The 21,658-nt window shown below is 43.0% G+C and overlaps 1 protein-coding gene across 2 annotated transcripts in view; it reads left to right on the forward strand.

Moving 5' to 3' along the window:
• Positions 1 to 21,658, forward strand: part of C5 (complement C5) — a 70,193-nt gene that overhangs the window by 10,426 nt on the left and 38,109 nt on the right. For both annotated transcript variants that reach the window (XM_035113409.3, XM_088664953.1), the window contains 13 exons: positions 4,182 to 4,264; positions 5,554 to 5,644; positions 6,634 to 6,739; positions 10,422 to 10,548; positions 11,246 to 11,361; positions 12,635 to 12,835; positions 14,555 to 14,758; positions 16,295 to 16,504; positions 17,024 to 17,173; positions 17,913 to 18,042; positions 18,196 to 18,261; positions 19,755 to 19,958; positions 21,143 to 21,227. In XM_035113409.3, coding sequence (XP_034969300.3) covers positions 4,182 to 4,264; positions 5,554 to 5,644; positions 6,634 to 6,739; positions 10,422 to 10,548; positions 11,246 to 11,361; positions 12,635 to 12,835; positions 14,555 to 14,758; positions 16,295 to 16,504; positions 17,024 to 17,173; positions 17,913 to 18,042; positions 18,196 to 18,261; positions 19,755 to 19,958; positions 21,143 to 21,227 — 1,773 coding nt within the window. The remainder of the gene's footprint in view (positions 1 to 4,181; positions 4,265 to 5,553; positions 5,645 to 6,633; positions 6,740 to 10,421; positions 10,549 to 11,245; positions 11,362 to 12,634; positions 12,836 to 14,554; positions 14,759 to 16,294; positions 16,505 to 17,023; positions 17,174 to 17,912; positions 18,043 to 18,195; positions 18,262 to 19,754; positions 19,959 to 21,142; positions 21,228 to 21,658) is intronic.

Raw genomic sequence — 21,658 nt, forward strand, 5'->3', positions numbered from 1 at the left:
CGATGGCTGAGCCCATCCAGCACTCCTGTTGATACTTCTGCACCCAGAAACCCTCCTGACTACCTTACTCCACCCATAATTATTATTAATAATAATTTTATATTTATACCCCACCCATCTGGCTCGGTTTCCCCAGCCACTCTGGCCAGCTTACAGCATATATAAAACATAGTAAAACATCAAATATTAACAACTTCCTGATACAGAGCTGCCTTTAAGGTCTCCTAGTAAGAGACATTGATCCACCTGCTGGACTGGCAGGGGTGGACTTCGGTCTTTCAAATCTCAGCGGCACCCCCTGCAAGTCCAAAATTCGGTGTTCCATTGCCTCTTGCATTCTGCTCAAAGTTGTGGTCATAGTTGTGGTACCCCCTAGGCCAGGGGTTCCCAGACTTACCCGCCTTTGGGCCGGTGCCCGCCGCGCCGATCGCGCGGCGGGCCGGAGGGCGGGGGAGTGCGCGTCAGTGCGCATGCGCACACCCATTTACTAGTGCGGTGGCGTGCTTCCAGGCCGAAAAAATCGCCGAAAATTGTTTGTGCGCATGTGTATGGGCCTCCCCGACCCGGAAGTGCACCGGAAATGACCTCTTCTGGGTCGGGAGAGGCCCATACACATGTGCAGAAACGATTTTCGGCGATTTTTTTCAGATCTGGAATGGCGCTGCTGCGCGGCGCGCCGCAAGAGCGGGCGCGGCAGCGGGCGGCGGGGGTCGCCGCGGGCCGGATTGGGAGGCCAATTGGGCCGCATCTGGCCCATGGGCCGTAGTCTGGGGACCCCTGCCCTAGGCTCTGTACCCAGCGAGGCAGAACTGGTTGCTCTTCCCTAAATCTGCCTCTGTCATCAGCCCCACCATGTCGTCTGCTGCTAGGCTTCTCTGTGGTATATGCTGAATAAATTTAGTTTCCTGGCTATAAAAATCTGCTTGTGGCGTGGTGATGAGCAACAGTGGAAATGCAATTGTAGGCCAGGGGAGCTGGACCATTCCCCCCCCCCAAATCCCAGTAAGATCTCCCCTGAGCCACTCTTTGCACTGCGAGGGGGTTCTGCCCAGTGTCCTGTTCTCTCAGTGGTAGGCCAGGTGCCTATGGGAAACCAGGAAGCAGGAACCAAGCACAAGAGCACTCTCCCCTCCTGTGGTTTCAAGCAAATGGTGTTCAGAAGCCCTGCCGCCTTCAGCTGTGGTGTTTTCAGAGCAAAGGTTTTCAACCAGAGCCAGTCTGGTGTAGTGGTTAAGAGCGGTAGACTCGTAATCTGGGGAACCGGGTTCGCGTCTCCGCTCCTCCACATGCAGCTGCTGGGTGACCTTGGGCTAGTCACACTTCTCTGAAGTCTCTCAGCCCCACTCACCTCACAGAGTGTTTGTTGTGGGGGAGGAAGGGAAAGGAGAATGCTAGTGGCTTTGAGACTCCTTCGGGTAGTGATAAAGCGGGATACAGTGGTGCCTCGCTAGACGAAATTAATTCGTTCTACGGGTCAATTCGTGTAACGAATTTTTTGTCTAGCGAGTCCCAGTTTCCCATAGGAATGCATTGAAACTTAATCAATGTGTTCCTATAGGCTCTGGGGGACTGGCAGCGGCATGCAACGGGGCTTCGGAGAAGGTCTCCGAAGCCCTGTCCGATGCCGGCTGTGTGCAAGGCTGCGGGGGGAGAAGCTCTCTTCTCCCAGCCACCGCCTTGCCTGCCTCTCCCGACACGGAGCGCAAATCAATGTATTTGAAAGGGTGCCAAGCATGTTTCCTTTTAGCCCTCTGGAGGGTGCTGGAAATTAACTTGGTGTTTGAAAGCAAGGAGCAACATAGCTGGTTTCTTGCTTAAGGAAAAGATGACAGCTCTGTTTTTTTAATGCTGTCCCCCAGCCCTCTCTAATCGCTTGCAACATTGCACTGTTTCAGTGTGGTGGCTCAGACGTGACTGACTGCAGGTCATAGAATCATAGAATTGTTGTAAGCTTCATTGTGCAGACCCTCCAGGTGTGCCTATTTTCCAGGGATGTCTCTGATTTAGAGAAGACGTCCTGGTTTCTGACTTGATCCCGGAATGTCACGCTTTTCCTTAGGATGTCCCTATTTTCATTGGAGAAAGGTTGGAGGGCATTGAGTTATCTGACCCCTGAGCCATTGTTTTGTTATTCTTTTATATATGTTGGAAGCTGCCCAGAGTGGCTGGGGCAACCCAGTAAAATGTGTGGGGTATAAATAGTAAAATGATCATTCTGGAATGGGACGTCCCTATTTTCATTGGAGAAATGTTGGAGAAATGTATGAATGTGCACAATTTCCAAAAGAGAGATACTAACAGACCCCATTACATTTATCTATACATTTAAAGCAGTTTCAAAGCACATGGCACAGTCATTTCCTCCCCACCCCCCAAATCCTGGGAACTGTAGTTTATTCAGGGTGCTGAGACCACTATCCCCATCAAACAGCTACAATACTCAGGGTGATTTAATTATCAATCCCTCTTCCCAGGGAACTCTGGGAACAGCAGCTTTGCAAGGGGATTGGGGTCTCCAAAGAACTCTCTCACACTTAACAACACCAATGTGCTTCAGTGACTAGATAAGGATTGCTGAGCCTTTTAGGTCCTGCAGCACATTTAGATTTTGAGTGCTGTGGGTGCCACCCCCCTGGCCACTTTTTGCTCCCCATTTTGCCTGCCCTTGCCCTTCCCCAAAACAGAAAGAAATGAAATGCATGCACACAGACTACTTTTTCCAAGCAATCAATGCAAAAGCCAGGTCCTGTATAATTAATCCAAGTGCTGAAAAGCACACAGAGCTGAAAGAGGAAGTGGGCAAGAGAGTCACCCTTCTAACTTCCTTCTTAAGCTCTGTGTAAATTTCAAAGGATTAAAAAAAACTTTCACCATCTCAAAGGAGCTCTCTCTCTGTGTGTGTGGTGAATCAGGTTTTGTGAGTGCAAGGTGAAGACCTCAAGGCAGGCCCTCCAAGTATTCCTATTTTTCAAGTACAGCCATGGATTTACAGAAGCCATCGTCCCAGTTTCTGATTTGATCCCAGAATTCCCTGCTTTTCCTTAGGATGTCCTAATTACAATCAGTTAAATGTTGAAGGGTATGGTAGGACACCCCTATTTTCACCAGAGAAATGTTGGAGGTTATGTCAAGGGCATTGATGGGCCCATGGTAGGGTGGCCACTTTTGGTTGGGCAAGATAAAGGACAGGTTGGGCAAAAATGGGGTGGGGGTGGGGATTGGAGGCTAAAAATTACTTGGAGCAAAAATGACTTCAAAGCAATCCATTACAATGGCGCACACAGTTAACAGCGCTTTATTCAATGAAAAAAGCAAAGAAACAAAAGCACTATAATTTACAACTGTAAGAAAAATATTGCATATTACATGGCATAGCTGGGCTTTGTCATACTAATTGGTTTGATGCAAACCAGCATGACACCTCACAGTTGCATGGTGTTCAGCCCAATCAATTGCAAGCTATTTGTAACGTCAAACAATACTGGAAGGCAATTAAGCAAAATTAACATCTTTGTTTCTGTGAAAAGTGCCAGTCAGCAACTCATTCTGTTTTGAGAATATAGTCTCTCTCTCTTTCTCTATTTCACTTTCCTTGACTACTTTCTGTCACTTCTTACTGCATTAAGCAGTGGTTTGCCTTCAAATATAATAGGGAATGGAGTTGGGATTTCGACACAAGACAAGAAAACATATAGGTGTTGGAGTTTTGGCACATAGGGGCATGGCAGGAGGAACACACTGGTCACTACACGTGCAGCAGAGCTCTGCTTGGTAAAACTTTGTAAAGCTATTTGCTTAGAGGCAAGCTTGGAAGGAATATCACAGTAACAATCCTCCAATTTCTTGGAACCGATCTGAAACCACAAGCATTTGTAAAACGTTACTGAAAGGAAATAAAGCAAAATTAACATCTTCGTTTCTGTCGGTCACCCTCTTTCTGTGCAGTTTTGCAGAGGAGGAGGAACCAAAATACAGAGAAAAAGGTGTTGAAGTCTAAAACAGCACAGGGGACACTTTTTTGCAAAAATAAAAATAAAAAGATGCCCTTGCCCATGGGCACAACTTTAGTGGTTAGAGGCTTGACCAGGGGAACTGGGTCCAAGAAGCTCAGTGTGTGGCTTTAAGGCTCCCATTCCCCATTTTTATTTTTAAAAATAATAATCTTATCTTTCACTCCATAGATATGGTTATTGGACAATAAAAGCCAAGTATCAAAAGGATTTCACCACCTCTGCCAAAACAGGGTTTCAAGTTAAAGAATATGGTAATGTGGATATTTATATGGATATTATAAAGCCAATTCACTAATTATCTTCTTTGGGGAGGAAAAAGTACATTATAATATTCATTGAATTGTTAATGAGTAAGATGGACATATTTATTTGTTAACTGTTTTTAGATGTCCTTAGAGGTTTGTAAAGGTTTTATTTTATTTTTAATTGTATTGTTTTGTTGCTCGTGGTTTGCTGCCCTAGGCTTCTTTGAGGGGAGAAGAAAGGGATATAAATATAATGAATTTCATCAGTGGATTAATTTCATGAATGGTTAAGCAGTTGAGGGCTACCATATCTAATTATCTGTTTAAAGTACTAAACGACGTCTGCCCCAAATATCTGAGAGACCACGTTCTTCCTTACAATCCCTCTCAGGTGTTAAGATCAGCAGAGGGAGCCTTCTTGGTAGTTCTGCTGCCCTCAGAAGTATGGAGGGTGGTGGCCCAGAAGAGGGCTTCTCTGTGGCAGCCCCTAAGGTGTGGAATTCCCTCCCCACAGAGGTGTATTTGGCACCCTTATTATGTCTTTTCTGGTTTATGCTGAAGTCAGACATCTTCACCCTGGTCTTTAACATCATATAGATATACAGATATATAGATTAAAACCCACACTATCCCCTTGACTACCGGTATAATGTGTTTCAAACTGTTTTAATTATGTATTTTTTAATTGCTGGGACCCATATGTGTAAGAAACAAAATTATTAATAAGTTCATTGGAAGCATATTCTGCAATTATGCAAGTAAAACTTCCAGCTGGTTATCAGTATGGAGAGAACTGAGAGAGGACATGATAGCACCCACAGGGTGCTATCTCTCCTAATATGCACATTTTTATGAGCAGTTTTGCCTGATATCCAGATATTTGAAAAGCAGCTTCCCCTATTTTTGTATCTTATATTCACTAATGACTGCATTAATATGCATACTTTACCCCTATATATGCATCTTTGTATACATTACTTAATTTGAGATCTGTGTTGAAAAATTCAGAGAAATGCCTGTTTTTGATGGGTGATTGTGCTTCAATTCACATATTGTTTCAAAAAGTGAGAATCGGGCAAGTTTGCTTCTTAATTTGAACTGAATCAAATTTCTCCCCCCTTTCCTGCTCTTAAGCAAGGAGCTGGTCTAAGCACATGCCTCCAAAATCTGGAAGGAGGGCTGGTGAAAACAGGTGCTAGCCCTAGCAGTGAATGTTCTGCAGAAATATATTTGATCTCTTTTATACTTAAAAGTAAAAGGGTTTAACTTAACTTTCTTCCACTTCACATTTCAAGCATTGCCAAGCTTCTCTGTCATGATAGAACCAGAAAAGAATTTTATAAGCTCTCAGCAATTTGAAAAATTCAGGATCATTATTAAAGCGAGGTAAGGTGGGCTTGTGAATATTGCATCCTTCTTGTTTGTCTTTGGGTTTGCTTTTTAAAAACAATTATTTTTTGTTGGGGGGGGATTTGCAATGTGAGAGTCTTGCCTTGTATCCTCTGAAACGTTGTAGTGGATTCTGGGATGCAAAACATGGTTTCCTTCCTCTTAATTGTTTATACTCTTGTTTTCTGCTATAATTGGTTGAAGTTATTTATCTAACAAAGTGTATATACCACGTAATTGTAAATAAAAGGTTGTGCTCATCTAACTTCTACTTTGAGTGGACACGTTGAAATGCCTAGATCTAAGTTAATAATGAGCATTAATTTCCGTGGGTCCTTTCTGATTAGGACTAGCAATGGATACAACATAAAACATCCTAGTGGTTTACATACAATATAAAACATACATTAAAATTGTCAATAAAAAATCAAAGTTAAAGAGCTTTAAACCCCCAAAATATAACTATATTGAACAGTTAAAACATATATTGAAGCTAAAATTATAGCTCAAAATACATGTTAATCTAACTACGGTAAGTTCTACTCAGAGTAGACCAACTGAAATCAATCAACCTAAATTACTCATGTCAGTTAATTTCAGTGGGCCTACTCCAAGTAGGACTAATGCGACATAGAACCCAGTGATTCTGAAATTTCATTCTTTATCTCACCGTGATACATTTTTTAAACAAAGAAACAAAACCCTTCTTGTCTGAAATAAATCAGTCACTACTCTAAGTTCAGCTCATGGTTTTCCGTGAAACAGTGTCAATAACTGGTGTAGTGGTTTCGTTTTGAACTGTTTCTAATATTGTCTTTTAAATTGTAGTACCTCACCCTGTGGTGTTATGATAAAGGGTGGGTACTAAATTTAAATAATAATAATAATAATTAGTAGTAGTAGTAGTAGTAGCAGCAGCAGCAGCAGCAATATTAATAGTAGTGATAATACAGTAATAATAATTCCGCTTTGCTGTTATTTTCAAGATATTTTTACAACAAGAGATTGGCTAATGCTCAGGTTTACGTCCGTTTTGGAATAATTCAAGGAGCTGAAAAAAAGATGCTTCCCAGAGCACTGCAACTCATTGAGGTAAGGTTTGATCAAAAATAATTACATCAGACCTCCTGTCACAGTTCCCAGTGTAGCTTCTGAGGTTTAGATCTGTCTCCAGGTTTACCCTGACAGTTACTGAGAGTCAGCATTCCAATTTTAAACTAGTACTATCAAGGGTATAAGGAAAACATGAACAAACCACAGGCTACTTTGGACTGGAATTGAGCAGACAGTACCTCATCACAGAACGGATTCATCTTGGCTTGAGAAGCCAGGCCACATCAGTTGATGCCTTGTTGATTTTCCATGAAAGTAATCCGCACTCTAGCAGGACCATGTAACATTTTAAAACAAAACAAAACACATTCAGACCAGCAATTTATTAAAAAGGCGAGGGGCCTGCAATAATGTGGAACATTAGCTACTTTGAAATGGACCACCTTCAATATCTCTAGATATTGTTACAAAAGGTGGGTGCTTCCCGCTTTCTCTGCCGAGCAGTAACAAGACCAGGCGGTTCCACTGATTTACACTGGGTCTGTGTTCCTTTTGGAGAATGGAGACATGGTGGAAACTGTCAGAGCTTTAAGGAGTATGATTTATTCATATATGTACACCTTCAGTTTGCATGGAGGGAGTCCAGATCTTACAGCATGGTCCTTTCAAGCAGGGCTTGTGTCCTACAGCAGTGCAGCCCTGGAGTCAAAGTCAACTCTCCCAGTCTTTCTTCTTCCCCATCTTCTTCCCAGCACACCTTGCTCTAAAAGACTCTTCCTGTCACTTTGAACCCACATCCTGTCACCACGGCAAACTCTGTCTGCCCACGCTCAGGCTCTCAGATGGGCTAACATGACATTTTGCATTTTAACGCCTCTATCCCAGGCGAGGCCCTGGCTTGGAAAGAAAGCTTAGCCTGTATTTTCCCCACTGGCCTGCAAGTTTCCCTTTAACACTCCAAATAATCAAAATCCTCCCATTTATTAATTTATAGGGTTTGGGAGGGGGGTTCCCCCAAATCTATAATTAATATTTGTATCCACAGTCAATGCTTTTCATTTTTAAACCCGAAAGAGCACATTTAAGGGCTCTCCCAGAGGACCTATTTATTGAGCATCCATCCTGATTTGCTTTCACAAAGTTTATGTGGTGGTTTGACGATATCTGGACTCCATTGCGCTTTTGTCCTGATTTGCTTGTGTAGCATTTAAACATCTTCCTGCTAATTATTCATTCATCCTATGTTTTCAGTGCATTTCCCAGCAAAAAATCTGGATTTGTTGTGCCAGGTGCATCATCATTATCATCATCATGCAAATTTCAATACTACGCTCCATCAGAGGATCCCAGGGTAGCTTACAGAAATGCACTTCATTTGAGCAAACATAGTTCTGGTTTGCTGTCAGCTGTGAATGATGGAAGTGTGCTTGAATTTCCCTTTAGCAAACATGAAACTGTGTGAGGGGATTCCCCCCCCATCATTTTCTGGATGCCACTTCTGCATGTATCTGTATGCATGGAAAAGCTACCGATTCTAACACATATGAGAGGTTAACAGTAGACAGCTCACCAGTATATTTTGCCTGCTTGAACTTGAGCTTCTCCTACATCCATGCTTCAAAAGTAAATTTCACTCATGATGCAGGATGAGGCCGAGAGGCGAGTCTTGTTATCTGGGCTGCCTAGGACTTCTACATACTGTACACTGCCCAGGCTAGCATCCTGGAGAGGTCACTATGTGGTTTGACTTCATCCCCAGAGGTGCACTCTCTTGAAACAGATAGATGCACATGCGCAGAAGTGCTGAATTGGAACCCGTGCATGCGCAGACACGGTGCTGCGGGTTGCGAACACTGCGGGTTGCGGACGTGCTTCCTGCACGGATCACGTTCGCAACCCAAGGTTCCACTGTACATGCATTTTTAATGTGGACATTTTTACTAATAATACACATTTATGTGCATATATGCGATTTGGACACTTTTGAATTGGAGGATTTTTTAAATAAAAAACAACAACGCTTTGGTTTGTGCATTGTTTCAGTGTTAATTAAAATGCAAACCCAACCGAACTTCTCCCCTATCCCAAATTTCCACTCTTTAAAAATATATAAATGGTTCGACTTGGAAGCCAACCGTTTCCACATTTTAACTAACAGCCCAGTCCACAAGCCACTTAAACATCAGTTACTTGGATGTAAGATGCTGCAGACCCGGCTTCCAGCCAGGTCCTCCCTTGAGTGGGTGTGAGTGCATGTCTTTGAACTGCTTCCATTTCCAGCTGCTTCTGGGAACTCAGTTTGAAATATTTGCTATTACTTGGGCAGATGCCAATATATTTTCCAGGCAAGAGAACGTTGGTGTTCTTTAGAATTTTTCATTCTTCAGATCAGCTAAAAATGAGAAACGTACTTCAGAGTTGCCAGGATTTGTAATTCAGCAAACAACTGCCAACTATTTTGGTGCTCCTTTCAGGATTCAGAAGCATTTGTCCCAAAAAACTAGGTCAACGAATGAAGTTATTTTTGTTCTTTTTAGTGTCCTGATTTCAAAAGTGAATCAGTCAGCCATCCCACTGATGAACACTTTGGTGCTAGAAATGGGTATCATCGCAAAAGTGTGAAATGTCTTATGTTGATACTGTGTTGCAGGATGCTATCCAAGTCTTAATTGGTTGGCTGTATGTTGCTGTATTCCTTTATGCCAGAGATAAGGAACCAATGGCCCTTTCAGTGTTGTTAAAATTTCTATACTGCCTTTCATCTGAGGATCACAGGGCGGTTTACAATATAGAACAACAACAACAACAACAACAATCACAGCAGCAGAAGCAAACAAAGACAATACCCCCACACTGTTTAAAAGGCCATAGATTGTTTAATTAACCAAAAGCCTGGGAGAATAGGAATGTTTTTGCCTAGTGTCTAACAATATATATAATGAAGGCACACAAAGAAGGGCCTCAGGTGGAGATTGCAAGGTCCAGGTCAGTTTGTAAGGGGAGAGGCAGGCCTTGAGGTACAGTGGTACCTCAGGTTGCGTACTCAATCTGTTTCGGGGTGCCGTTCGCACCCCAAAAAGTATGCAGCCTGAGTGATGCTTTAGCGCATGCGCGCATGGCGGAACCCGGAAGTAAACACTTCCGGGTCTGCCGCATTCTTAAGCCGAAAGTACGCAACCCGCAGTGTACTCAACCTGAGGTATGGCTGTATTGTGGTCCTGAGTCTTTTAAGGCTTTGTAGGTCAAAACCAGCACTTGGAATTGTGCCCAGAAAGTGATTGGCAGCCAATGTTGTTGGGCCAGGATTGGCAGTATATGCCGCATTCAACTAAGTTATATTCTGATTGGACCCCCGGAAATTAGTGGATAAATTCACCTTAAAAGGCTACAGTTCCCAGAGTTCCCTGGGAAGAGGGTTGTGCAGTAAAACCGCCCTGAGAACTGTATGTAGATGAGGGGGAAAGGAGGTCTCTCGCTGACCTCTCTCAGCATTTTTAGCAAGCTACAGTTCCCAGGATTCTGCGGGGGGGAAGCCATGATTGTTTAGAGTGGTATGATACTGCTTTAAATGTATAGTGCAGATGAAACCTAACTGTATTTTTTAAACCTCTTTGGAATCATTGGATGAAAGGTGGTATAGAATTTTTTTTGTAAATAAAATGAATAAAATTGTCTCCGTGCCGGGATAGTTTCTGATACTGTTATGCATCTTAATCATCAGATGGAGAATGGATTAGCGGAGTGCAATTTTAACAGCAAAGTGGCTGTTGGTGAAATAGGTTACGGCAGTCTGCAAGAGCTTGATGGCGCAACACTTTATATTGCAGCTTCAGTGCTGGAATCCACAGGTAATTATCTCATGTTCACACACACTCTCTTTAACTCTGGCCCCACTTATAAGTCATATTGTGTGACCAGTGCTTTTTTTCTGGGAGACGCAGGGGTATGTATACCTCTAAATATTTTGTGAATCTAAGTTTGGCCTCATTGAAGGGCAATATTTCAATATGAGTAGGAAAATGAGACATTTTTAAGGAGAAAAAGAAGCACTGGGTGTGACCACACCTGGAATACAGTGTTCAGTTCTGGTCACCTCATGTCAAAAAAGATAGCGTAGAGTTGAAAAAGTTTCAGAAAAAAGGCAACGAAAATTAGCAAGAGGGTGGAGCAACTGGCCTATGAAAAAAAGTTGCAATATTTGGAGCATTTTAGTTTAAAGAAAAGTAAGGGGGAACCATGATATAAATCTATTATCTATTTATTGTATTAGTTAATATATTCCACTTGATTGTAGTAAAGTCTTTAAGTTGTTTACAAGAAATATTTAAATGATCAATGAAGGGAATATGTATTTCTTAAATATACAAACCATGAATGTTCATTTATTTGCCAAAATCCATACTAGAATACGGTAGTTATTTATTTTGTTCTAAACAAAGCTTATTTCTGAAAGAAACTCAGGATGGCTAACATGACACAGGTGGGTTTTTTTTTTTTTGTATTCAATCCTGTTCTCACAAGAAACATCTAATTTTTTTTTGCCAGGTGGCCATAGCGAAGACAGTGAACTTTTCAGTGTCCTGTATGTTCTGTCACCTTACAAACTCAATTTGGTTGCTACTCCTCTCTTTGTGAAGCCTGGGCTCCCCTTCTATATTAAGGTTGGTTAACGTGACTAAAGGAAATACTCAGTGGAATTACCATAATACGTTAATAACAACTTTATGAGATCCCTGCTCCCCTGTAGCATCTACTACCTCAGAAGAAAGAATCTTAGTTTGTGTCCTGATGTAAATTGATGGTTCAGAGATTGCCAACTGATCGCCAGTAACAGGATCAAACAAACACAACTTAATTAGATTTTCCCCAGAAAAAAATAGTTTGCTTGTTTTCCCTCTTCCCTCCCCATCCCCTGCCATGTCTTTTTAGATTTTAAGTAAGAGGGCGGGGACTGTTGTTTGTTTTTTTAATCAATTTGTAAGCCACTCCGGGAGGTTTTCCAGCTGAAGCAAACGGTAAATGCTTTGAATGAATGAATGAATGAATGAGAATGGGTAAACCCAGATTAAATGAGGAACGAATGCTGGCTGGCATTGTATTATTTTAGAAAGAGCAGATTTGGTACATTTTACTTTAAAAGTGAACTAAATCAAATTTCTCCCCCTTTTCCAAATTGGAAAGGTATAAAGATTATGGTAGAACATTATTACTTGGTGTGATAGTGAGGTGGAAATGTTCTTAAATAAATCCACTTAGTTTGGGCAAATGTTTATCATCTCTCTCCCCACCCTGTTCTTTTTGGTGCCAGTGTTTCATCTGGCTGCTGCTCCTTTGGCAGAGTTCCCCCTCGATGCTGTTTCTTCGTGCTTCCTGGTCACATGGGTTGCTCCCGCCCAATCAGGAATCCCATGGCAGTGAACAGGATGGCATCACAGCACCACATAGCCAATCATATTTGGCTATGTGACAGCAGGATTGAGGGCAAGTGAAGTCAACTGAAACTGAAGGCAATATGCATAAATAAGTAAACAATTACCCAACAATTATTATTATTTTATTATTATTTACTAAATTTGTATACCACCCTATACCCATAGGTCTTAATACATGGGCACAGCCTAGAAAGTCTTAAGGATAGCTCAGTTGGTTAGAGTGTGGTGCGACTGGATCCTAATCAGCATCAGGTTTTCTAGCAAGTGTATGTAGAACAGCTAACTTTTTTGTTGTTGTTGAGAATTTTAGGATAGTATGTGTCTGTGTTGTAAACTACTCAGCAGTGCAAAGGTAAAAATTACACCTGTTGCTCTGCTCACTTTTGCCCCTAGTTGGCCCATGGCCCATGGAAGGTGGCCCTCAGGTTGAAAAGAGGTTCCCCACCCCTGCTTTAAAAGAAGATTGTATTATAGTGAAATGATTTTGCTTCTGTGCTAATAGGTGCAGGTGAAGGATACGGCAGATTCCCCTGCTAGAAACATACCCATTGTCTTCACGGCTACTGCCTTAAATGAGCAAATGGAAGAGAACGTGTTAGTTCAAGAAGGTGCAGAATCTGGGAGAAGGCAAACAAGCCAGAACGATGGGACAGCTTTATTTGTGGTTAATATTCCTTCTGACTGCAAAGTGCTGGAGTTTCGAGTGAGTTAAATTCTTTTCGGGTTTCAGTTCTTGTACAGGCTGTACTTTGAGACTGTATATTTTGGCCCGTGTGCAGCGCATTTGGAACATTCCCCGCCCCCCCCTTCTAGTTCAGATGGGTGACCTTGAAAACTGGATTTTTATATTTAACCACAGTGCATTACAACAAAAAATACTATTAAGAAGTTTACTGTGTCTCCCCCACCCCCCAAGGGACGGGGAGTGCCTGTCTTAAACCATATTTAGAAACTTGACAGCAAGAGGTGTTGGAAAAATGAGATGTGTTTAATGTTAAGACTTGAACCACAACATTTAATTGATTCATCTGTTATATTGATCATTGGTCCACGTTGTTGGGTATTGTCAATGCTGACTTGTCAGTGGCTCTCAAGGCACCCCCAGGTTCTCAGAGTGTGGGGGAAGGAATGGCAGTCATGACAAAATAAGTGGACCCTCAGCTGATAGGAGGTTGTAGGAGCAAAAGAAGCTGCACTATGCTGAGTCAGACCATTGGTCTATCTAGCTCAACATTGCCTACATTGACTGGTAGGGACTCATCATTGTTTCACGTAGCCGGAACTCTAAGCCCTACATCAGTGATGGGCAACCTTTTGAGCTTGGTGTGTCAAAATTCGCCCAAAAAACCGAGCATAACTCGAGAAAAAAACCATAATTTCGCGATATTTGTGGTTTAAATAACAAAAAATGTATAATTGTAATATATAACTGTATTTAATAAACCAAAAACTAACTATTTAACCAAACCAAACCAAAAAACCCTTATTTATCACAAAGTGCCCAGAGTTCTAGTTACAGGTAGGTAGCCGTGTTGGTCTGAGTCGAAGCAAAATAAAAAAAATTCCTTCAGTAGCACCTTAAAGACCAACTAAGTTTATATTTTGGTATGAGCTTTCGTGTGCATGCACGAAAGCTCATACCAAAATCTGAAGAAGTCGTATCTGAAGAAGTGTGCATGCACACGAAAGCTCATACCAAAATAAAAACTTAGTTGGTCTTTAAGGTGCTACTGAAGTAATTTTTTTATTTTGCCCAGAGTTGTTGAGCTTTTTTTGGGGGGAGCTGCTGACCAAAGTTTTGGAGGGTTTTTTGGGGGTGCAAAAGTTGCTTTGCTTTTTTGAGGGGGATGCCCCAAAGCTGCTGCACTTTTTTTGGGGGGGGGAAGAGAACAGAAATAATGATGAATAATAACTTCGCTGGAACTAACACACAGCACCGACATAGTCTGCCAAAGCACAAAAAAACCAGCACAGAACGGGTTAAAAAACAAACGCTGTTACACCCAATCATCGTCTGCCAAGGCGCCAGAAAAAACAGTGCAGAAAGGGTTAAAAACCAATCTCTGGCTACCAGCAACAACAACCACAACAAAGGATCCGGGTTTTAACAGCGGAGAAAGCTGTAGTGTGAGGAGGAACGGGAGAACAAATGGGGGGGAAACAACAACAACAGCGCAAATGGGCCGATGGGGCGCGTGCCAGCAGTGAGGGCTCTGCGTGTCACGTCTGACATGTGTGTCATAGATTCGCCATCACTGCCCTACATGGAGATGCTGGGGATTGAACCAGGGACCTTCTGCATGCAATGCTTATCCTCTGAGCAACTGATGTTTCCTAGACCTTCCTGCTTGTTGACTTGCACTTTTTTAGACTCTTATTGCCCCTGTGGATTTAAATTCATATTGTTTTCCATCATTTTCAGATAAAAACCGCAGACACCAGTTTACCAGAAGAAAATCAGGCCAGCGAAAGCTACGAGGCAAAATCATATGCTTCCCTCAGTGGAAGCTATCTGTACATCGACTGGGCTTCAAACCACCAATTGCTACGTGTGGGTGATACCCTTCACATCAACATACACCCATCAAGCCACTATCTTGATAAAATACATCACTATAGCTATGTGGTATGCACAGAAAAAAATCCACTTGCCTCTTAATGTATTGTCTTTAATTGCATTGAATTGTCCCTCAAGCTTCCAGGTCTCATCCTGCCATTGCATGCCATGAAGTGGCCACCTCAACCAGGAGATTTTGGGTGACACAAAAGACCAGCAAACTCACAAGTATTTAAGTCTGTCTCTCACTATGCTTTCTTCAGTGTTATGTACAGTATACTAAAGCAGAAGGTCACCAACCTGGCTTCTACAGACACCAGTGTTGCTTAAATGTACCTCCTATGGCGCCCACAAAGGGTCTCAGTCACTCATAATGCGCATGAGACTTTTCACTGTTCCTGCTCAGGTCTGCACTGGCTCAGTTTCACCTACATTGGGAACCCCACCCCCACCCCGCTTAAACATGCCAACATCTCATTTGCTGCCAGGATTGGAAACCCGCCCACCCTTCCATTCTGAACAAGAAGAGAAGTGCAAAGAGCTTCTTCTAAGCAGTGGATACGGGTTTGTATCTATTACCAGTCTTACTGAGAGTGGATTTGTTGAAGTTAATGACCATGATTAACTTAGGTCAAATAAGTTCCATGGGTCTATTCTGAGTAGGACTAACATTGGATACAACCCAATATACTTACCACACAACATGTCCTGTAAACAACCTCCTCCTGCAGTGCTGTGTCTCAGAAAGATATGGCACCTTAATAATTGTAGCTCTAGAGCACGTTATACTCTGAACTCTTTGAAATTGCCCTCTTCAATTTCACTGCCAATTACTCTTGCATTTTTAGGGTTTCATCAAGCAAAGCACATTGTTGATTCTCAATGTCAATTTTGTAGGAAGCTGCCTTATGCTGAGTCCAGTGGCGGAGCTTCATGCTCTGGCACTGGGGGACGGAGAGCAGATGGGGCCGGGGCTGGTGTGCATCCTTGGGGTGTGGTGCGCGTCCTGGGGACATGGTGCACTGCCTGCAGGGGTGTGGCAAGTGTCCCGGGGGTGTGGCACACTGCCTGGGGGGGGGCGTGGTGCCCTGCACGGGCAGGGGACAGTTGCAATGGCACCCCGTCTTCCAGGGCCTTCCGGGGGCAGAGAGCAGGCGGGGCTGGGGCTGGCCCATGTCGCAGGGGTGTGGCACTCCACCTGCAGTGGTAGGGCATGTGTCCCGAGGGCATGGTACACCACCTGCGGGGGCGTGGTGCCCCGTGTGGGTGGGGGGCAGCTGCAATGGCACCCCATCTTCCAGGGCCTTCCGGGGGCGGAGAGCAGGCGGGGGCAGGGCTGGAGTGCATCCCGGGGTGTGGTACTCTCCTTGCGGGGGCATGGCGCCCAGGGCAGGAGGGGGGGGCAGCTGTGATGACACCCTACTGGGATCGCACTGCCAGGGGCGGTGCGCTCCCCCTGCACAAGCCCTGTATGGTCTGCACTGATTGGAAGCAGCTCTCCATGTTTCAGGCAGGGTTCTCTCCTAGCCTTCCCTGGAGATCTCTCCACCCCCCCAATCCAAAGCCCACTGTTTTTAACTTAGTTCCTTCCCTCCTTTCCTTTAGATCTTATCCAAAGGAAAAATAATAGCCCATGGGACTCAGGAGAGAGTTAAAGACTCCACTTATCAAAGTCTAGGATTTCAGCTAACTAAGGAAATGGTCCCTTCAGCCCGCCTACTTGTCTACTACATAGTTACAGGAGAGGGAGCTGCAGAGTTGGTAGCTGATTCAGTCTGGTTAAATGTAGAACGGAAATGTGGAAACAGCCTTGAGGTGAGTAACATGTAGGGGCTGGGTGACACTGACCAGTTTGGTTTCTCCCATTTTTCTCCTCATTTTTCTGAACACTTTCCCACATCACTTTGCAATTTATTTCATATCTTTAAAAAAGATGAACATTGCCCTCATGAAAATTTTATGCGGACACCTTTTTCTGAAGAAACATTGCCTAAAAGCACATTTTTGCAAAGTAATCTTGCAAAAAATAAATGCATTTTTATTTCCTCACCTCCAACTAATATATTGATTTATATGTATGCTGAACCCCAGTAAACCATTTATTTATTTATTTATTTATGACCTTTCTCCCAGAACTAGGACTCAAGGTTTGCTACTTGAGTGGAAAACTGAATTTCAAACCTTAGAGGAGTGTGAATTTCTCCATTGTGAGTGTGTGTTTTAAAAAAATATGCACACACTATAGAGAAAACTGGGACCCAGTTAGGTACCTTTGAAATAAATGGATTTCCCTTAGTGAATCCTGTTCTCCCCCCCCCCTCCTCTCCTATACAGGTTAAATTATCAACAAGTGAAAGGACACACAGCCCAGGAGATTCCGTTTTGCTTTCTTTGAAAACCCAGTTTGACTCTTTGGTTGCTTTGTCGTCTATGGATGTGGCAATTTACGGCATCACAAGAACGAAGACAAGGCCCATGGAAAGAGTTGCGTACTTATGCTCCAAACAGAACAAAATAAAAACCTGTTTGCCTTGTGTTACACCAGGGGCAGGGAACCTTTCTCAGCCCAAGGGCCGCAATCCCTCTGGGGCCACCCTCTGCTCTGGGGGCATACATGCCCATGGTGGGCAGAGCAATGAATATAAATGTTAACTTCATGCAGTAGTCTGGTAACTACACACATTCACATACCTCTCTCTAGCTAGACAAACAAGGAGCATTCGCAAAGCTCAAGGACATATTCCAGCCAGGCAAAAACACTCAAGGAGGGTGCAAAGCAGGGCCAGTGAGTAATCTGACCTCGGGAGAGGGTCACATTTAGCTCCTGGGCCTGAGTTTCCCTATATCTCTGTTTCATATTTATAGCATGCGTATTTTGAATGAATATATAATATTTGAATAAGTTCATTTAAATATACAGAATGTAATATTGTTTGACTCCAACCCTCATTATCTCTGAACATTGGCCATGCTGGCTGGGGCAGATGCTAGTTGAAGTCCAATGGTAGTAGGTGATGGGAGTTGTAGTCCAGTGGCATGTGGACTTCCTCATCTTGGTTGTAAATTGTATGGTGTTTCCTAGGCCCTCCCACTCCCTTTATCCCTAGCCAGCATGACCAATGGTCAGGGAAGGTGGGAATGAATTTTGGAGGCTCGCTGGTTTCTTACCCCTGATATAAGCTGAAAATAGTCCTCCCCAACTGTCCTTTTTCTCCCCCCATAGGCACTTTTGCAGTTGGAAAAAAGTGACCTTGGGTGTGGTGCTGGTGGGGGACAAAGCAACGTGGACGTGTTTCGAAGGGCTGGACTCACCTTCCTGACCAATGCCAATGCTGATGATTCAAAAGAAACAGGTGCCCCCTATTCCTTTTAACCACAAAGTGACACCCTTTTGCAAGTCCTCCCTAAATATCTGGGGTCTCAAGGCTTTTTCATTTTACTGCCAGCTTTATAAAATCACATTCCTCTCCATTGCCTCTGGTTTTATCTTTGAATTCTTTCCACAGATGAAGCTTGTCAATCTGTTGTAAGATCCTCACGGTCCACCATCGAAGAGGAAATTGACAAAATGGGTACAGCATTTGCCAGATGTTTTACTCAATAGCATTTTTGTGTTGAAGAGGGGATCCAAGCGATTTGTGGGAAATGAAGGAGCGTCTCCACCCCCATCGTTCTGCCCGGACACTGAGGTCCAGTACCGACGGCCTTCTGGCGGTTCTCTTGTTGCGAGAAGCCAAGTTACAGGGAACCAGGCAGAGGGCCTTCTCGGTGGTGGCGCCCACCCTGTGGAATGCCCTCCCATCAGATGTCAAAGAGAAAAACAGCTACCAGATTTTTAGAAGACATCTGAAGGCAGCCCTGTTTAGGGAGGCTTTTAATGTTTAATTGATTATTTTATTTTATTTTTTCTGTTGGAAACCGCCCAGAGTGGCTGGGGAAATAGTAAATATTATTATTATTATTATTATTATTATTATTATTATTATTATTATTATTATTATTATTTTGTTAATCATATCTATGAATTCATAAATCTAAGGGCTAGGGCACTGCATTCTGGGTAACTTAAGATGGGGAGGGGCTGCCACAGACGGGAGCCAAGCTTAACATTTTGCCCAGAGGATAGGGACAGATAGATCCGTCTATTTCATCTTCTCTTGGTTTCTCATTTTTCCAATCTTATATTCAGTTCTCTGCATTTCTGCATCAATCTGCAATTTTATTTAGTGCATATTTCTCCTATTATACAAAATTTTGTATGAAGCTTTAACTAATATGCACACTTTTGAAATCTATTTTCCCTGATAATGACTTTTAATGCTGTTTCCACTTATATATGTGTTTACAGCACACAATTTCTCTATTATATGCATTTTTATAGACATTATTTGGTTGGAGAACTGCACCACGAACTTTGATGAAACGGAAAGCTGCTTTTCAGCTCATAATTAGTTCGAGAAGCATAAATTAGGAAGTTTCTCATAAAAATGCAAACAAAATGAAATTTCTCCCTGTTGAGGAACTGTTGTATTTGTTTTTATAGACATGTTTTTCATAATGACTAATAAACTGTCTTATAAATTAGGGATGAAGGAACCATCGGTTTTGGTTTCTCAATCTTAAATTCAGTTCTTCACATTCTATAGCAATTTGGGAATATTAAAAAAAATCCTCTTTTAAATTCATCATTCTTAGAAGCAATATCTCCTAATATAATGCATTACTGCATGTTATTTTTCACTTATATTTTCATTTTTATGCACGCTTCCACCAAATATATGCATTCTTGTAAGCATTGCATTGCAAAGTTCAGTTAATTTCAAAGGCCAGCTTGTGTTTCATTTCACATGTTGTTTCAGAAAGTCTGAATTTGATAAGATTTAGCTTTAAATGCATACAGATTCCCTCCACCCCTAACAGCAATGTAGCAGGCAGTATGCGAATTCAAAAAGAAATGAAAATGAGGGAAGACACCCCAAACCTGGGGAGACGCCCCAAACTTGAAACTGGTACTGATTTTACTATGCCATGAGAAAGAGACTATCATTACTTATTGTCATTTCAGTAACCTACTTTAAAAAACCAGAGCTTCAGAAGTGCTGTAGAACTGGAGCAGAACTGTATCCCGTCATGCAAACTTGTACTGAGAGAGCCAGCCGCATTAAGTCTGGTGGACGCCTTTGCATAGCAGCCTTTAAGCGCTGCTGCGAATATGCAGAAAACCTGCGCCGGAATGAAACTCACAAGGTTTTAATACTGGCGAGAAAAGGTAACATTAGCACATGACACCATTTGGAGGCATGCTACTGTTTCACAGGGGTTTTTAAACAAAGGAGATGAATGGAACGAACAGATGTTTTGGTCAGCCAACCAACTTGGGGTCTGATGTTCAAGCAGCCATCTTGATCTGCTTTCAGAAAGCTTGTGTGGATGTTGGATGTTGCATGCCACCCTAATCAGTGGATATGGGGTTGTACACTTATCCAGGGCTCGGTTCCTCTGGTAAGAAGGTCAACAGAGACTGTGCAGTCTTTAGGATATACAGTGGTACCTCGACATCCGAATGACTTGACTTCTGAAGGTTTCGACTTACGAAGTCGACAACCCTGGAAGTCTTTTCGCCGCGCGTGTGTTCTGCGCCTGCGGTCCGCGCAAGCACAGAACGGGCGCTTCGACAACCGAAGACTTCAACTTACGAAGAGCGCTGCAGAACGGATCGTCTTCGTAAGTCGAGGTACCACTGTGCAGTTCGATTTCACGCACGCACACACACACACACACACAAAAGAAAAAACTTGGGCAAAGGATGGAGGGGCTCACAGTATCAACACTCCAAAATACAGGTGAAACTTAGAAAATTAGAATATCGTCGGAAAGTGCATTTATTTCAGTAAAGCAACACCCTCTAAACCAGGCATAGGCAACCTTGGCTCTCCAGATGTTTTGGAACTACAACTCCCATGATCCCTAGCTAACAGGGCCAGTGGTCAGGGATCATGGGAGTTGTAGTTCCAAAACATCTGGAGAGCCAAGGTTGCCTATGCCTGCTCTAAACCTTCCCTCAAGCTCAAGATTTTGTTCAGCAGCCTCAGCTTTTGTAGCTGGAGTTAGCCAGGGCACTGTTCTCCTAGGATAGGTGGAAAAGGCCTGAAAGACAGGGAGCAGGTCTTCCACAATGCATAGCCAATGTGCACCTATTAAAAACTAGCCTCCTCTGCCAAAAAGGGGTGGGGGCGGGAGAGAAAATGCAATACACACTATATGCAAACTGATCCATACAAATGAGCATGCCACCCTTGATCATTGGCCATGGTGACTAGGGCTGATGCAAGCTGGAGTCCATCAGCATCTCTAAGGACTACAAGGTCTACACCCCTGTGCTGGTCCTAGCAGTTCCTGACTACTGGCTGACTTTTCTAATTTTCTGAAATTCCTTTAAAAAATATTTTCCAGCCCTTGATGCCATGTTGGATTTGGATCCAGAGATCCGAAGCTATTTTCCCGAAAGCTGGCTTTGGGAGGTTCACCCAGTACACAGGTACAGTACTCTGGGAAAGACTCAGTCATTTTGACTTCAGCTGTGGCCTAGAATGAAACTGCTCTCTTGAATGAGCTGAAGTATCCATTGAGAACATTTTCACAGCTAAACCCAGGAGAACTGCTGCCAGCCAGTATGGACAGGACTGAACTAGATGGATCAGTGGTCTGATAGTTGTCTGGCAGCTTCCTTATAGTGGATTGAGCACTGTCCCAGTGCATACAGCTTACATGCAGAAGCTCCCAGGTTCAATTTTTATTATTTATTGAATTTATATACTGCCCTATACCTGGAGGTCTCACAATCCCCAGCTATTCAAGTAAGGATGGACGGATCTGTGAATTTGGATTCTCTTAGTTCCTCATTTTTCAGTTCTCCAGATTTCTGCCATAATCTGTGATTCTATTTTTTATTAAAACCTGCTGAAAATT

This window comes from Zootoca vivipara, chromosome Z2 (assembly GCF_965207765.1).
Source record: "Zootoca vivipara chromosome Z2, rZooViv2.hap1.1, whole genome shotgun sequence".
Lineage (NCBI taxonomy): Eukaryota > Metazoa > Chordata > Lepidosauria > Squamata > Lacertidae > Zootoca > Zootoca vivipara.